This window comes from Gigantopelta aegis, chromosome 3 (assembly GCF_016097555.1).
Source record: "Gigantopelta aegis isolate Gae_Host chromosome 3, Gae_host_genome, whole genome shotgun sequence".
NCBI lineage: Eukaryota > Metazoa > Mollusca > Gastropoda > Neomphalida > Peltospiridae > Gigantopelta > Gigantopelta aegis.
The window spans coordinates 59,556,146-59,574,587 of NC_054701.1; the positions used below are offsets into that span (position 1 = coordinate 59,556,146).

At 37.1% G+C, this 18,442-nt stretch overlaps 2 protein-coding genes across 2 annotated transcripts in view; both read left to right on the forward strand.

Moving 5' to 3' along the window:
* The first annotated feature begins 971 nt into the window (after positions 1-971).
* On the forward strand, positions 972-9,932 carry LOC121391311 (coiled-coil domain-containing protein 86-like). The gene is made up of 4 exons (XM_041522983.1): positions 972-1,133; positions 4,247-4,376; positions 6,964-7,038; positions 9,609-9,932. Exons 1-4 carry the CDS (start codon positions 1,027-1,029, stop codon positions 9,672-9,674), a joined length of 378 nt encoding a protein of 125 aa, XP_041378917.1. The 5' UTR covers positions 972-1,026; the 3' UTR covers positions 9,675-9,932.
* A 4,927-nt stretch (positions 9,933-14,859) lies between these two features.
* LOC121368337 (protein-tyrosine sulfotransferase 1-like) overlaps positions 14,860-18,442 on the forward strand; it is a 75,873-nt gene continuing 72,290 nt past the window's right edge. The window contains exon 1 of the mRNA XM_041493026.1: positions 14,860-14,985. The gene's annotated coding sequence lies outside the window, so the exon portion shown is untranslated. The remainder of the gene's footprint in view (positions 14,986-18,442) is intronic.

An 18,442-nucleotide genomic window follows, 5' to 3' on the forward strand; every position in this document is an offset into this window, starting at 1 on the left:
GCATCCTTTTTGGTGAATTGGAGTTATATATCCTTTAGTCCAATAGTTTGGAAATATGCCAGTTTTGTACACCGCATTAAACAATTTAACAAGAGAAGAAAGTAATATTGATTTTCCGAATTTTATCATTTCATTAGATATTAGATCAAGCCCGCAAGATCTTGCTGGGTTCAAGGCTGATCGGAATGAATTTTAACGAGGGGAGGGGATTTTAATTGTCTTTAAATTGAAGTGAGGCAAACCTATTCCAAGGTGAATCCTGAAAAAAAAGACATAATTTTCTAGGTCTGATTTCGGACTAAAGCAGACTTTGCTGTCCCCGGTCGGATCACTGGCTATCCAGAGACAGGACCCGGGATAGACATGCCTAAATCTTCGTGGTAAAGGGGCACATAAATAAAGTTAAGCAAGTGCTCAAGCAAGCAGATCTTGTTAAAGGAACTATCCTGATATGAGTTTGAAAGATGTTTCCGACTAAAAATTACTGCACATTTTAAAAATAGATTTTCTTCAGTCGCGTGTGCATGGACTTAATTGTGTGTGTGCGTGTGTGTGTGTGTGTGCGCGCGCGCGTTTGCGCGTGTGTGTGTGGGGTGTCTAGTCTGTGGTGAGCGATGTTTAGTGGGGTTGAAAATTGCAGTCGCCATTATTGTATAATTTAATGTTTTTAATTAGGGGAGGTCCTCTTAAGTTGGATAACGTTATTATGCCCATAGGTCAATATGACAAAAGGTCAATAGGTTTCCTACGGCCTTGCACAGATCCTAGGAATAATGCTTGGTTGTACCCCCCCCCCCCCCCGAATACTGAAGTGCCACGGAAATCCAATGTTTAAAAGATGAATACGTGTACAATCAACCTTCTTTTTTTATTTTTTTTATTTTATTTATGTACAAGTTTGCGTTTGGCTATAACACAACTTCGTGCGTCTGGCAAAAAGGTGGAATGCAATCTCATCACAACAGAATAACCGGAAATTATCAAATATAAAAACAAAACAGACACGTGTTTTGTAACAGCAGCAGGATGAAGGAAGATATTCACGAAGCGTTCATCGTACAAAATGAAGAAAAAAATTGTCCTCGAGGCAAATCCAAATCAGGGAGAGTGTGGAAAAGCGTTCGTACAGCAAGGTGTTTAATGTTCATTTATGTTGTAATGTAATTAGCCAGAGTAATTGTTCACGTGACTCGGTGACAGTCACTGCTGACAGTCACACTGGGCCACAGTCAAAGTCACTGAAAGTGACGGGGGCTAAGTGCACGCGTGACTGACTCCGACACTGAAGTGCATGCATCGCAGGATCGAACCACCTTGATGGATCCGAAGCCATGACGTTTCGCCCAAAGGCAGTCTGCCCCCAACTCTTTGCTTGTTGACCCCAACTATTTGTCAGTTCGCCCCCAACTCCCAATTATTTGTTTCGCCCCCAGTCAATTCGCCCCCAAGTGCAAAACCAGTTCGCCCCCACAAAGGTACCAGTTCGCCCCCAGTCAGTTCGGGTCATGGAAATCCTGGAAAGTCATGGGATGTGTATGTACCTCTTCCGCCTGAGTGTAATAAAGTTCTGTTCTGATATACGTGTTTGTTCTGTGTTACACTAAACACTGTTAGAACAAAAGACCAATCAGAAAGCACATGACTTGTTCAAGTCGGTGAGACATTTCCGGTAGAACAATATCAAGAGTTTACTGTTAAAACATTTAATCGGTACTAGCGAAAGTTTTCAAAGTGACGGTAATAAAACGTATTTATTAATGTTTCTGTCTAAATCCGTTCATGTATCATTGTTTTGACATGATAGATTCAAAACAATAAAAGGGTTACTACAAAACACGCCTTCATAAAATATTAATCAACTAGTTTATTACGCTGTAACGTGAGCGTGGGACTGTTACTTTATGTTGCACATGTGCTGATGTGACTATGTGAAATGGAGTACCGGTATTTAATTTTTTCGTGTGACAAAAAGTGTTTTTCTTTCTTTTTTCTCACTTCCACCCTGTGTTGAATAGTTAGAAATTGCTACCATGGGATGATAATACAAATCAAGTAATTACGTTTTGCTTTTGGAAGGCAGTTTATTCTTTTTTAGTTCATAACAATTTCCTGCTGGCATAAACCTAAAATAAACACACACACACTTTAACATCCCTCTAAAGAAACAGTACAATAATTGTTTAAAAGTAACAAATCATTGGGGCGAACTGACAAATATTTGGGGGAGAACAGGCAAACAGTTGGGGGCGAATCGTCTTGGGGGCGAACAGGTCAAACTGGGGGCAAACTGGCTGGGGGGGGGGGGGGGGCGAAACGTCTGGTACCCCTTTTAAACAATTATTCGTAAAGGGTACCAGACGTTTCGCCCCCAAGCCAGTTCGTCCCCAAATAGTTGGGGGGCAAACAGTTGGGTTCGAACAGGTCTGACTTGGGGGCGAAATGTCATGGATTCATTTGTAAATATTACAGAAGTATGCAGTTTGTTATCCTTTCAAGCTATTTACCCATGTACTTGTTTGTATTAATTCAACAAAAATTCGCTGCAGCTTACAAGGAAAGCAATAAAATGGGTTATTCCGACCATGTTGTTCATGAGAGTCCTGTACAGCAGCAATAGGATTCGCTGGGTGGAAGTGTTGTCTGCATTTCTTGGTAGTGTGATTTGCTGGTCCAGTTGTTCGTCATTCCTAAGCATTGTTATCACGAGTTGTCATTGCCTATCCCTGGTATAAATAGCAGGTTGTAGTCATCCTTTTGTTGGTTAACATCGCAGAACATTTTTGGTGATCGCTGACATTGTAGTTTGTTGTATATTACTATTACCGGTACTAGATTTAAATTACCAGGATGTCTGCCACCTCCTTATCGTGGGACCGACCATGGGTTTCGGTTTTGATACGATAGGTGCTCTTTGAATACACCTGAAAAAGGCTGTTTACCATTCAGGTATGAAGAACCTGTGACATGGCACACCTGACTGAGAATTAAGCATTAATGACATTCATAATAAATCTGTTTATTCCAGATTCTTACGAAAGAAAATTCTGCATGATCTGAAAATGTAAATCATACTTTAATCAAAGTTCGACGACTGCCAAACTGCGCAACTAAAAATGCACATGGGAGTGTGCGAAATCGCCTAAACATAGAATATGGTTGCACTAGAGGAAGTTCAGCACATACAGATGGGTCCAGACCACACATTCACATCGACACAGTGGTATCTTTATGGGGGCGAACTGGTACCTTTGTGGGGGTGAACTGGTTATGCACGTGTGGGTGAACTGCCATCCTATTTGGGGGTGAACAGACCTGGGACCCAACTGATTGGGGGCGATCTGATTATGCATGTGTGGGCGAACTGCCATCCTATTTGGGGCCAAACTGACTGGGAGTGAACTGGCTTGGGGGTGAAACGTCTGGTACCCGGTGGATCCATTTCATTGATTGGGTTTTTTCTCATTCCAACCAGTGCACCACAACTGGACTATGCTGTCATATAATGTGCTTTCCTGTCTGTGGGAAAGTGCATATAAAAGATCTCTTGCTCAATTGCTGCTAATGAAAACATTTAGCTGGTTTCCTCTGTCTGATGACTACGTATCAGAATTACCAAATGTTTTAAACTTTGACATCCAGTAGCCAATGATTAATTAATCAATGTTCTCTAGTGGTGTCTTTAAACAAAAACCTTCTTTATTTGTTCACTGGGATATAGTCTGAGTAGTCTGACTGTAAGAGAGCTAGATGAATATTTGGACAGTTATCAACGCTCTCTAACCGTTGGAGACCAATCTATATAAATTTTGCGCAATCTCTGCATACTAATTGATAGTCAAAGATTCCTGCTCTAATACAACATCAGTCGTATGTTTGACGTCAAATATCTTTACATCAATCATTTTTTAGTTCTTCAGTTTCACATATTAATCACTAATACACACACTACAGAGAAAACCCCAACAGCCAGTATGGCCAAGATCAGTGGTTCTTTAAAAAAGTTGGGAGTACAATATGGTTATAAAGAACCACTGATCTTGAATATTGGAATAGAAACCCCCAGCCAGCTTTTGCAAGGTTTCATGTGTGAAATTTGATTTTATTCTTTAGTCTTCAATGTGTTCCTTAATGTGTGACAAACAAGCAGCATTACTCTTTGTAAGGAATTGGAAAGGCTAATTAACTTATTTGTAATACATTTATATAAAATTTTTTAATATATAATGTTTATTTATTGTAATTTTAGATTTTCTGCAATGAAGAAAGACAAATGTTTGACAAGTTCTTGGGAGAGAAAAATGAAGAAAAAGGCTGAAATGAAGTCCATCAAAGACTTTGAAAACCGTCTGAAGGACGAGAGAAAGCAAACATTAGAGGTGGCTGTATTTTTAATTACTAATTAGTAAAACACTATGACACACATTTTAAAAATTCAAGATGTCATGTCATAATAAAATAGTTTTTTACATTTGCTTATAGTTAATTTATTTCCATATTAAACATGTAAATTCGTTTGTGATATAATGTATTATATTTTATTGCACATTGAACAACAGGATTGGGAATATGTTAATTTGCTAACATACATGTATGGTGCCCTATCCTATATTCATATAATATAAGTGGCAAGAATATTATTATAATGATATATTTACAATTTCATTTCATTAGTGGGTGGGGCGTAACCCATTGGTAAAGCACTTGCTTCATGCACGGTTGGTTTGGGATCGATCCCCATCGGTGGGCCTATTGGGCTATTTCTCGTTCCAGCCAGTGCACCACGACCGGTATAATGAAGGCTGTGGTATGTGCTATCATGTCTGTGGGAAAGTGCATATAAAAGATCCGTTGCTGCATTAGAAAAAATGTAGCAGGTTTCCTCTGATGACTACATGTCAGAATTACCAAAATGTTTGACATCTTAGTCTATGATTATTTAATCAATGTGCTCTAGTGGTGTCGTTAAACAAATCAAACAATCATTTCATTAGATGTTTTAATTAATAACTTTTATAATGGGGTGAGTCTTTAAAAACAGAATTGATGTCACCAGTTTATTTGATGTTGCATTAAATAACAAGAACCTGCAACTGGTATATCATAGGCTGTGGTATGTGCTATCCTGTCTGTGAAAAAGTGCATATAAAAGATTCCTTGCCATTAATGGAAACATCTAACAGAATTACTAAATCTTTGACACTCAATAGCTGATGTTTAATTAATCAGCATGCTCTCGCGGTGTCATTAAACAAAATAATTTAACTGTTAATAAATGTATAGCAATCATGCATAATATAGTTTGTGAATAATAAATTAATCACACAAAATAAGTGCCATGAAAATTTGTCAAACTCATTTAGAACTTAGATTATCCACATAACTCATTCCCTAATTTTTTTATGACATACATAAAATTTAAAAATGTATTGTTTAGCAACTATGATTGAAGAAAAACTTCTTTATAAAGCTACAATCTCGAATATCATTTTATTTTTTTAATATATAATCAGAACATGCATCAACTTTCTTACCATTGCATACAATTCTTCTATATTCTTCAGTTATAATTATTGCTAATGTATTTTGTATACAATATATTTTTCTCCATTTGGTACTCTGAAGTGGAACACTATTCCACTAGTTTTCCATTACATGCAGGGTTACTGCCAGAGGGTAAAATGGGTATGACGCCATACCCAAATATTTTGACAGATTTTATTTTTTTAAGTTATCTTTTTGACAAAATTAATTACCCTTATCATTACTCTATGATTTTCTTAACCTTAGCCCTAAACTGAACCCATTTTTTTTCTGAGGGAGGCACCCTATACCCCCAGTTGACTGTGGTTGCATTCAATTCCATAGCGCCATACCCACAAATTTCTTTCTGGCAGAAACACTGACATGGTATTAAATAAATGTGTGACAAGCTTATTGCTATTATATCTTCCTGTATTTTTCTCCATATTAGTACTCTGAAGTGGAGCACTGCTCCTGTGTTTTCATCACCTGGTAACATATTTACAAATAAAATATACCATGAAAATCAAGAACATGTGTAAGACCACTACACCCTCTTTTCTCTCACTAACCACTTAACAACTGGACAGACAGGCGAGATAGCCGACTTGTGTGCCCAGGACAGTGTGCTTGAATCTAAATTGGATATAAGCACGAAAATAAAGTTGAAATGAAATGAAATAAAGTTCATTAAAGCAGTAATTTATTGTACACATTTGCATAAATTGGTTATTGATGTATAGGGAAATAAAATGGAACTTTACAATCAGTTCATTCTGTGCAGTAGTTCGTTCTAAGCATGTTCATTATAAGTGTACTTTACTGTATTTTGGTGAGAACATCATGCATTATTTTTGATAATACTTGGGTTGTTACACACGTACGTGTGTTAACAATTTCAAGACATATGACTGGCTGCTCCTAGGTGATGACCAGGTCACCAGGGCCATGCATCCAATGAAAAATGACATGGTGGAAATAGATTACACTGTAATGTATAGTTAACCTGACAATCATGTATTTGTGATGCGTAAGTTAGCTACCAAAAAAGTAAAGTTTGTTTTATTTAATGACGCCACTAGAGCACATTGATTTTTTTATCTTATCATCGGCTATTGGACGTCAAACATATGGTCATTCTGACACTGGTTTTTTTTAGAGAAAACCTGCTGTCGCCACATAGCGTACTTTTTTACGACAGGCAGCAAGGGATCTTTTATTTGCGCTTCCCACAGGCAGGACAGCACAAACCATGGCCTTTGTTGAACCAGTTATGGATCACTGGTCAGTGCAAGTGATTTACACCTACCCATTGAGCCTTGCGGAGCACTCACTCAGGGTTTGGAGTCAGTATCTGGATTAAAAATCCCATGCCTCGATTGGGTATTATTCTCTATATAATACATGACAACAGTAAATATGGGAAGTTTTTGTGTATTTCAGCTGAGAAGGAAAAGACGTGAAGAACACAAAAAGCGGCGTGAAGCCAATGAAAAGAAGAGCGAGGTTGTTCAAGTGGTCAGTATGTTGGACATGTCTGTTACTAACAAAACTGAAGAGTGCTCAGTATCAAAATTAATGACCCTTTGCTGTGTGATTCAGGAGGGTTGGGGGTTTTTTGGGTTTTTTTTTTAAATATTTATTTCCCCCAGTCCATGTCAAGGTTGGGGAGCCTTGAATTCATGGCCTTATATCAAAGTGATATAATTTATATACAAGTACATAATATCTAATTTGTGGTATAATAATGTTATATAGTCATATGTAACAATTTGATACATAAATGCATTTGTAATGTTTCTGTATAAATTAAAGATTGGCAAAAACAAAACAAATTGCTATGACGCATAGAATGGAAAGAACTGGGAAATATAGAAGATTCGAAGAAAGATGATATAATGGTTAAAACACATAATAATAAATTGATAAATGAATAAATAAATATTTTGTGGTCTTAAAATCCATTATATGCTCCCCACAAAAGTTAAGCGACATCTATTTAGGTATGAAAATGAAGTATTATTTGACAGTATTCTGTTGATCATTTGGTGTGTTACTAAACTTTCACCATCCAGTAAACACACCCATCCATGACACTGGACATCCTACAAGTTTTCTGCTCTTAAATATGACACCCAAAGAAATGTATGTGATCAGCAGAAAAATGAAAATAAAAAATAAAAAACCTGGGTTTTCGTTACAGTAATTGATTTTGATATCACATGTAGCTGCCATGAGTATCAATGCAGGCTTGTATACATCATTACATTGACCAAATAAGACGATCCAGCTGTCAATGCAAAATGTGCCGTTCTTGAACCAGAACCATTTTCAGTTCATCTAGCGATTGTGAATGGACATAGAGATCTTAAACCAGCTTACTAAGTATGTTGTCAGCTAGGTCTATAGGATTCAAATCAGGGGAACATGCATGCCAGTCCATGTGAGTTATATTGTTTGCCTGTACTGCTTCAGTTACTATTTGTGAGCAATGGAGCCGTGAATATCACCCATGATAATGAAATCTGAGCTGCATTCAGCCAGATCGAGCAGAAAAACATCCGCTAGACTGGTTTATGCACTTCACAGTAAATCAAATGGCCACGTTGGGAAGCAATCAAATAGTTCGCGAACGTTAGGGAAACGTTTGCTGGCTGAACTTGGGGCTGCTGCTTGCTTAAAAACATATTTTATTGCATATATTATGTTGGATTGGGCACAAGTTATCCAACTTAAGGGGCTCTCTCCTGTTGGCCCAGAAGGATGACTATAGGTGTAATGATTTTTTCCCATATTTCTCTTACCATTAATTGCACTGCTCCTGATGAACTAGAATGCCAGCCCAGACTATAAGGCTGTGTTGGGCAGAGATACAATTGGCAAATAGCATTTTTTAACTTCTCACAACACTACTTTATCCATCATTAAGGTCCACACAGAATCTTAACTCATCCATAAAGAGAACTTGTCGCCAACAGTTGACTCTTCAGTTGACGTGCTACCTCAATCACTGCATTCGTATATGTTGATAATGCTGTGAGAGTGGGATGCATTATAGTGGTCTTCTGGAGTGTATTCTTACTAAATCATTTTGGAGAATTTGTGTAGTCAAAAATCTGTTTCTTCTTGCTAAAGATACCAGATATCGGTCTTCATCAAGGCCTGGTGCTTATAAAACTTTTAAAGTCTAAGACTCGAGACTCTAATAGAGTCTGGGACACTAATATCATGACGCCATACGAATTGTATGCATGTGACGTCATTTGAGATTGAGTCTGGACTCTAAAGGTTTTATAAGCATGGGCCCAGGTTTGTTAACCTTGGACACGCCAAATGAGGTTGCTTTATGAATAGGCCAGTCTGTTGAAACCTTGCAAAGGCCCTGAAAATTACACTGGTTAGTGACTGCAATGTGAGACATCCCTCCTTGAAGCATTCCGATGGCTTGTGCCACCTCAGAGTGCATTAAATGATGCCTAACCATTGCTGAAAATGTCTAAACTATTTCGGCTTTCACTTTCTAAAGCAAGTTCAACTTTGTCAAGTGTAGAAACATGCAGTGGCGTAGCATGGGTTGCCAGCACCTGGGGCAAGGCAAGTATTGCACCCCCTAACCAGTGGACCATTAGCACTCCTCGAGTCCGTTCCACTAGTCCAGAATTTTGTTCCCGGGGCAATTGCCCCGGTGGTCTTGCCCACGCTACGCCACTGGAAACATGTATTGTGATTTGCATAAGCATTTCTATGGGTGTTCAAAGAGTATATAATTCTAACATATGGAGTTGACATAGCAATTGCAGAATATGAGTCAAAATGGGAAAAGTTGGGAATGTTATAGCCACCTGTTGTAACAGTTAAACTGAAATCTAATATTAAAACACTCTACATGTATATATATATATTCTGTCTACTGTCTGACGTCTGTGTTGGCAGCAGGATTCGTCTTGCTAACAAATATCGCATTGTTTTTTTTTCTTTTTATGAACACAGTGGGAAGGAAACCAGATTGCTACAGCAGTTTATCAGCAGGATTAAGTTTGATATTTTTTTTTTTATCTTTCGGTGATCAGTTTTATTTTTATTTACAGATTAAGAATACAGCCAAAATCAAGAGAATGAAAAAGAAACAACTTAGGAAAATAGAGAAGAGGTGAAGAGTGGATGTATGAAGTATGGAAGATGTACATTGCTGACACTGTCTGTCAAATGTTACACTGCTGCTTGTCATTATTCAGCTGTTAAAACACCTTGAATACTTATTTCATTGACAGGAAAATGTCTGCTGTTGCTAAGCTACAGTCATGGAATAATCCAGGCATATTAAACAGTGATTTTTTAACAAAGTAACAACATTGCATCAGTTGGATGTAGATACCTGTTCACTGTACATATAAATACATTCTTGGCATTTACGAGATGTGTGTTGTTTTCTGTATATCACATACAATCGTGTATTGTAAAAAACCCAAATCTACACTGACATCCAAAAAAAACATTACAAGGCTTCAAATTGTATTATAGAAAACCAACAAATGGTATGGTGCAGTAATCATATGATACATGCAAAGTGTTTGTAAGGTGTTTTTTAAATTGGTTCTTTTCGATTAGCAACAATATGTATGAAATTATTCAAATTTTTGTATGTAAAGTTTCTTTTGGAAGTAGGTATACAATACTATCTTGCACAAACTGCTGCTGTTCTTTTATGATCCCAAATATGCCACAGTAAAACATCATAAAACCACTGGAAAATCAATTTGGGTAGCACATTTTTTACTTCTTTATTGTTTGTTTTTTCAGTGACCCAAGCTCATTTTAATTACTTTTAATATAAGGAAATGTTTTATTTAACGACGCACTCAACACATTTTATTTATGGTTATATGGCGTCAGACATATGGTTAAGGACCACACAGATATTGAGAGAGGAAACCGGCTGTCGCCACTTTATGGGCTACTCTTTTCGATTAGCAGTAAGGGATCTTTTATATGCACCATTACACAGACAGGATAGTACATACCACAGCCTTTGTTAAAATATAAATAAGTAAGTACTAATAATTAATATTTGTTTGGGGGGAGTAGGAGGAAAAGCCCAGTAGGTCTCCTTGGAGAAAACCCAGGATGATAAGTTGGGGGGGGGGGGGGGGGGGGGGATAAACAAGTCTAGTCTGTCATGATGTAAAAAGAAATGGGATAGTGTTTTGAAAAAAAAATTTTTTGTCTAAACAAATATTTGTCAGTATATAAGTAACACAGAAGTATTTGCCCATAAGAAAAATGCTGTAAGCTCATGGAGTTTGAAATTACTTTTTTAAAATTAGTTTATCCTACTAAACAGTATATATTTAATTACACTTTTGTTAATCACTTTTTACTAGTTGGAGAACCAGGTAACATTTTCAAACTCCACGAGCAGATGACATATTCATTGTAGGTGATTATTGCAGTTTTATTCATATCTTTACAAATGTTTTTACACATGAAAAAAAATAAAATTGTATTTTCTAAAACATTGTTCAGTTTTTTGTTTGCATCAACTTAAACTGGAAATTTTGACCAGAAACACTTAATTCTTTTGCCATCTTGGATTAATTATCAAAATGTGGATAGAATAATTAGCCAAAAAAGTTTAGCAATTTGGTAAATGTGCTTAAATACAAGAAAAATTTTGACTTATAAAATAAAATTGGACACTGGATTTAATTCAGGCATCATTTGTCGGCATAAGTAACAGGTTTTCAATACAAAATGAAATGTGTGACGGTCACATCGTTAAATGGTGCTTGGGGGTCTATACGCGAAAATCTGAAAATTGTCAGTAAAGTTTCTGAACACATTGGGCATTGACGGTGGTAAAAGGGTCACCTCATGCCCTGAACATGACCGACATGGTGGTGTGAGCTGGGAGCATCTTGGTGTGAGCAGGAATTCATGTCGTCAGACAAAACAACTCCATTTTCATCATTTGTGGGAATCTCACCAGTTGTCATTCTGTTCATGCAGCAGCATCCAGGCATTTTGTTTCAACAAGACAATCTACGTCAGCATTCAACCAGACTAAAGATTGGACTTTTTCAGAAGAACAATACTAAGGTACTAAACTGGCTTGCAAGATCACTTGACTTGTTCCCTATTGTACAGATATGGGATTTGTTGGGTTGTAAGTTGTGGAGAGAACCACACGCATATTCACAACGTTAAAACATGTTTTAACTCATGACTGGATCTCTATCACTATTCCAGAGATCGACCGTCGCACCAGAAGCACGAGTCGATGTTGTACCGCAGCCGCCGTCAACATTCAATGCCCAATGCGTGGACCCCCAAGCACTGTTTAATGATGCGACCGTCACACATTTAATTTTGTATTGAAAATCTCCTGTTACTTATACTGAATAATGATGTCTTAAATAAATCCAGTGTCTGATTTTAATTTGTACGTCACAAGTTTTTTTTAATTTAAGCACATTTTAAAAATTGCTACACTGTTTTGGCTAAGTATATATTAAAATGTGTTGTTCGAGATGGGGTGTATCTATCTGTCTGTATCGGTAATTAATATCTAAAGGGGGCGGGATGTAGCCCAGTAGTAAAGTGTTCGCTTGATGTGTGGTCGGTCTAGGATTGATCCCCGTCGGTGGACCCACTGGGCTATTTTTCATTCTAGCCAGTGCTCCACAACTGGTGTAACAAAGGCTGTGGTATGTATTATCCTGTCTGGGATGGTGCATATAAATGATCCCTTGCTGCTAATCGAAAAGAGTAGCCCATGAAGTGGCGACAGAGGATTTCCTCTATCAGTATCTGTGTGGTCCTTAACCATATGTTTGACACCATATAAACGTAAATAAAATATATTGAGTGCATCGTTAAATAAAACATTTCCTTCCTTCCTTTAATATCTAAAGGTGTCAACAAAATATTTGTAGTTTATTGTGCATTAGGTGTAACTTAACATAGAAAATCATTGGGAAGCAAACTGCGGGAAAAAATAACTCCTGTACTGCTGAGATAAAGACTACTATTTATAGACGGTCATGTCCTGAGCATGTGGGCAAAGAATTATCTTGGTGTATGGACCATTTAAGATGAAGAAAATTAAGAATGGTATATGTTACAGATGAAAGAACCTTTTTGACACTTTCTAATGATGCTAATATGGAAGAATGGTTTTATGAAAACTAGCACTGCAGACATGTCAATATGTTTTTATACACCCATCTATGAGTCCTATTGTGGTATGTCTGTATGTCCGTCCATCCGTCCGTCTGTTAACTTTTTCTTGTCCGGACCATATCTTGCATACAGGACCATCAAACCTTACATGTAGGAACAACTTGGGATGGCAGTGTTTTGAGTACTATTAGTAGGTCACTATGGCACTATTTCACGGTCTACTGCACATAACAGTAAATCCTTGTCCAGACCATATCTTGCATACAGAAGCATACAGGACCATTAAATCTCACATGTAGGAACAACCTGGGAATGGTGGTTGGTCCAAAATATTACTAGGTCACTGTTCCTACTTTTCATCCCATTGCAAAATTTCCAGACCATATCTTGCATACAGATGCATATCATTGAAACCTCACATCATTAATATTGATATGGTTGTCATATCAAAGGTCCTGATGGACCTACTTTTCACTGTCTATGCATGTAAATCCTCACCTGTACTATCTTGTTACAGATTGCATACAAGATAACCTCACGTGGACAAACTTATGCATGGCAATGTGCAATCTAAAATTAAATGTGTACTCGGTATGGTCTACTAATTATGAAATCCTTGGGATCATATGATTGAATACAGTTATACAGTCCATCCACACGCAGGAACAACTTGGGTGGTGATTATTATTTTTCTTCCATCCAAATCTGACTCTGGTGTTAATGTTGTCGAGATCATTTTAACATGGTTCATTATTTGATATGCTTTGAAAAAAACTCATTGTGCTCTAGAGGTGTCATGTAAAACAAAACTTACTATTTTATCTGTGTCTGAGTCAATCTAATTAAAATTAGCTCCACTATTACATGTGGATCTAACAGCAGCCCATTGGAACTCATGTCCAGTTGACCTTTCATTCAACCAATCAAAACCTTATTTGCAAAATTATGCCAGTGATTTGAAAAGAATTTGAAAACATTCGGGATTATGCCGAGGGTAAACGAAATGAATTGGGTGAATTACGAAGTATGCCGGAAACTAATTTCAATATAAAATTTCATATAAAATTCGTTTCAAGACGGAAAAAACCCTGTGATGGTATAGCCATAAAATCTGTTTATACTAGTATACAATCCAGAGTTTATTACTGCACTTTTCTCCCTGTTTTTTCAATGTTGAAATAGACCAACAAGTTCGCCTATTGCATAAATAGTCTTGCCCAATATTTTTAGAATTTGTATGCTCCCAAATAACGCTATAAAAGGCGAAGTGTAATTGGTCGATATTAAAATTGTTATTTATAGATGAAATGTCATCTGGACATGGGAGTTCATGTGATGCTGTTAGATCTACTGGTGAGACCAGTAGAGCTAATTTTAATCAGATTGTGTCTGTTACAACTCAACAACCTACAAACCGTATACATTTGGCAAAACACCACTACCACACATTGATTAATTAATCATTGACTATTGGATGTCAAACATTTGGTAATTTTTACATATATAGTCAGTAAGAGAAAACCTGCTACGTTTCCATTAGTAGCGCCATCCCACAGACAGGATAGCACATACACGGCTTTTGATATTAAAAAAAAAAAAAAAAAAAAAAATCAGTACTGTACTATTTAACAATAATTATCATGGATATTCTTATCTCCCAAATTTAGACTCAAACTAGTTCATCAAGATCATGAAACGGTACGCTTGCGCTCGGCGTTCATTTCTTGATGAACTAGCCTTAAATTAGTGGTGGTGTACGTTATCGGTGCGTGAAAATTTAGGGGGTAATTTAGCCAGTAATTACAATACAATACAATACAATAACTTTATTTCCATGTTCATATATGTATAATAAAAACATAGTCTGGTTGACCAGCAAAAATAAAGTACATAAAATTAAACGCTAACATCAAAAAAACCTAAACTACAACTAATTAGTAAGTATGAAGATCATCACCTTTTGAAAACATGTTTTATAATTAAAGTTAACATAAATTAAATCCATAAGAAGAAAAAATCCGGGACCGAACCGATTAACATTGTTGGGCCGGAACGTCTGGGGCTGATCACTTCATGGAACCAAATCGTCTCGAAATTTGTATATCAAAATACAATATAGTTATCTCCCTTGCATTAATTTTGTTCAGGTGGTCGGTTATTGTTTATACGGAGTTTAACTCATGTCATGGATTCGGTTTTTGTTTTGGAACTAAATCGTTTTCAAGAATAGTTCCTAGATATGTTACTAAATAATGGACAATCTTCAAACGAATCTGACAGTTTTGTGTGAGTATTTGTTTTATTTATGCCTAAATGTATACGGTGATGCTTGCAAGTAAAGTGTACGGTCGACGAGTCACTTATCGCACCCTTCAAGTCCCTTTGGGCTTCGTACACAATAAATTATTGTAACATACCGTAATTTCACTTGAACAAAAAAAACTTCAATAGCAATGTTTCCAGCTTTCTTAAAACGGAAACGTTATGCACCAGCTCAGGTCAGGTCAGAAGGTATAATGTGCACATTCAGAGCAAGTTGTTGTAGCGCACGCCTGTCATGGACACAAGATCCTGAGAAGCAAGTCCTTGTGTCCAAGACAGGAAAGGGGTTGGGAGGGGACTTTAACACCAAAGGAGCACTGAAGACCAGTTGTAGCCGAGGTGAAAGACGGTAAAATTTTGAATGTTCACAGAAGGAGAATTAAGCCAAAAAGGTGAAGTAATGTTTTTATGTTATGTCAGTTCAGCAGAAAGTTAAAGCAGGGTTGAAAATTAAAATGAAAACCAAGGTCGCCAGCAGGGCCAGTTGAAGAAAAATCTTACTGGCCCGTCTCAAATTTAACTATCCCTCCAATTATCACATTGGTGATTGGAATTTAACTGCATAGCTAAAATTAAAACTAGAGTGGTTTTTGTTGAATAATAACCGTTTGCGTTAAAGAAAATCGATGAATTGACATTTAACTTCATAATGAATAAAGTAAAACTTTATGTAAAAACATGTCATTAAGTTTTAAACCCATACCAACTCAAATAAAAAAAATAAAAAAATGAAAAAGAAATCCAGTGTAAACAAACATGTTTCTTTACAAAGTACCATTAAATTAAACATGTTAAATCTCATTTTTAATACAGGGTAAAAGATAATGCAGTACAGACTAAAGGTAGAACTGTGCGTGCTTTAGTAAACTAGTCTAGGAGTGGCAGTCCTCTTTGTGGCAATGCATGAGGGATGGAATACATTTTGCGGTGATGCAAGAGGGATGAAATTCCCAGCAAATGATTTCTCCAGGAGTGGCTGTTCTCCTAGATGGAGATCCATGGGATCATCCACTATTTTGCCAAATGCCCATTTGACTATAATTTTGCAGAGATACAGCCCTGATCACATATTACGGTTGTGTCATTCAGATTACCTTGGATGTTCCATCAATTGCCTTGAAACTTGTATCACAAAAAAGAGGTAACCTATGCAGTTTGATAGTAATTTCTGAAGAATTTTGTTTTTATTTGAGATGGTATGGGTTTAAAACTTAATAAATTAATGTGTTTTTATATGAATTTTATCTTTATTCATTATGTTGGCGCTGTCAAAATATAGAACATGTTCTATGTCGTCTGATCTGTAGTTCGTGCCAACTTAGACGCGGTGTCTTTTGTCACATTCGATTCAGTATCAGTGTTTCTTTTTTAACTAGTATCATACTCACCAGACACTAAAATCGATGGTCGTCCAACAGACTACTTTTCTAAAATTCTTAATCACCCTTAGCTAATAAAGGTCGCCATGGGCGACTGGGCAACTGCTAATTTTCAACCCTGTTAAAGGCTGTCAGATTTAAAAAAAATTAAACCTAAAAGTACCCATCTATACAAACCTGGGGATAGCCTTAAGAGCTAGGGTGGTGTCAACGCTGGCGAAATGATGCAGCTCCCTCTGGTACATGCTGGCGACATCCCAGTAGTGCTGCACGAACACCCTGTGTAGCATGTCGTGACTCTGACGGTGTGTAAAGCCTTGCCCCCACATATGTCTGGTGGTAGACACCATCGTGCTGCATCGTCAGCATTTTACTCAGTGCACCGGTACTGGATTCCACTATGTTGATGTGGAATCTGCCACATTGTCGGAAATACCCATCTGGTCGGTGTTGTTGACAGCAGCTCCACGGTTGGTGCGTACACAACCAGGGGCTTGGTCCCTATCTGGTTGACCCAGTGCTTTACCGTAGTTGTTGCTGTGCCGAGCTTCGCGACTGGTCGGTGTCCCTCAGCGCTGGGTCATGGGCGCCAGAGTTTCAGGGCTGGCCAGTGGGTCCACTTCTATTTGATGCGGGCTTGCCGGTCTGCATGGCTGGGATGCTGTCCTCACCACCGAAGGGACCGCTACCGGCTTTGGTCCCCCATGTGCCGTTTCTACTATTCCTGTCCCCTTCTTCCTTCTCTGTCTTTGTCACCTCTTGACTGCTGGTTCAGTTTGACCTCTGTAAACTAATGTTACATAGGAGTTCCCACCTTTCTGTGAAATCTTGTATTCTGTCAGCACACCAAATATCAGGATTATAGCCTCCAGGAGTTGGGGGGGGGGGGGGGGGGGGAGAGATCTACAGAGCAGGCAGTGACTTTTGAGCAGCAGAGGACATCTTCAGCTGAGAGCTGGAGCAGGAATGTGGTGTGTGCGTTATGCATCCAGTTTATTGTTATTATAAGGAGACGCAAAGTGACGTCATTGAAAGACTGATGTCATTCATATTCAAAATTAGCTTTATGATTACAGTGCTTCACCACATTAAAATACAAACTGGTCTACTTACTTATGACCCCTATCAAAGTTCCATGTTCTATAATGAGAAGATAACCCAGTTTATATGTCAGTATGTTTTGTTTTCCATAATTTTAAACAAAATATTATGTTTAAGTTTTAAAAGAAAAACAAAAAGTAAAAAGTCAAATATATTATATCAAAACATTACCATTGGATATGGTTTTTTGTATTGTGTACAAGGGTGCAAAAAGTACTGTTGTGGTCCTTAGTGGACAAGGTTTTTATTAAACTTTAAAGGGGCTTTATCAAGGTTGTATTTAATCAGGAAACATTTTGTTCAGTATCACATTGTGATCTGCTACCCAGGATTCAGAGATCACTACACAATTTTAATACAGTAGTTGCTAATCAATTTTCAGTTGACTAGAAATATCACTAATCAAGATTTTGAAAACAAAATGTTCCCTGTTAATGCTGAACAAAATAAAAAATTTTACTAGCAAAAAACAAAACAAACAAAACGAGTCACAGGTTGAACTGTACCACAAAGAGACCACAATTAATAAAATCTTACACCTTGTCTGCCCAGACTGTCAGTGATGATTGTCAGAAAGACAGGAATATCCTGTATGACAACCATTCTATACTTACAGAATGAATGAATGAATGAATGAATGAATGAATGAATGAATGAATGAATGAATGAATGAATGAATGAATGAATGAATGAATGAATTAATTAATTAATTAATTAATTAATGTTTAACAACACCCCAGCACAAAAATACACATCGGCTATTGGTTGTCACAAAAGTAAACTTGTATATAATTTGTATTGGTTTTTAAATGCTAAAATGTTCTGAGCAGCAAAATAATATGCAAATAATTGGTTTATGCTATAAACCAATGTGCAGTAAAGTGGATTCAACTGTATGAAAATATTATTTATATAATATAATTATGTAAAACCACAGTGTA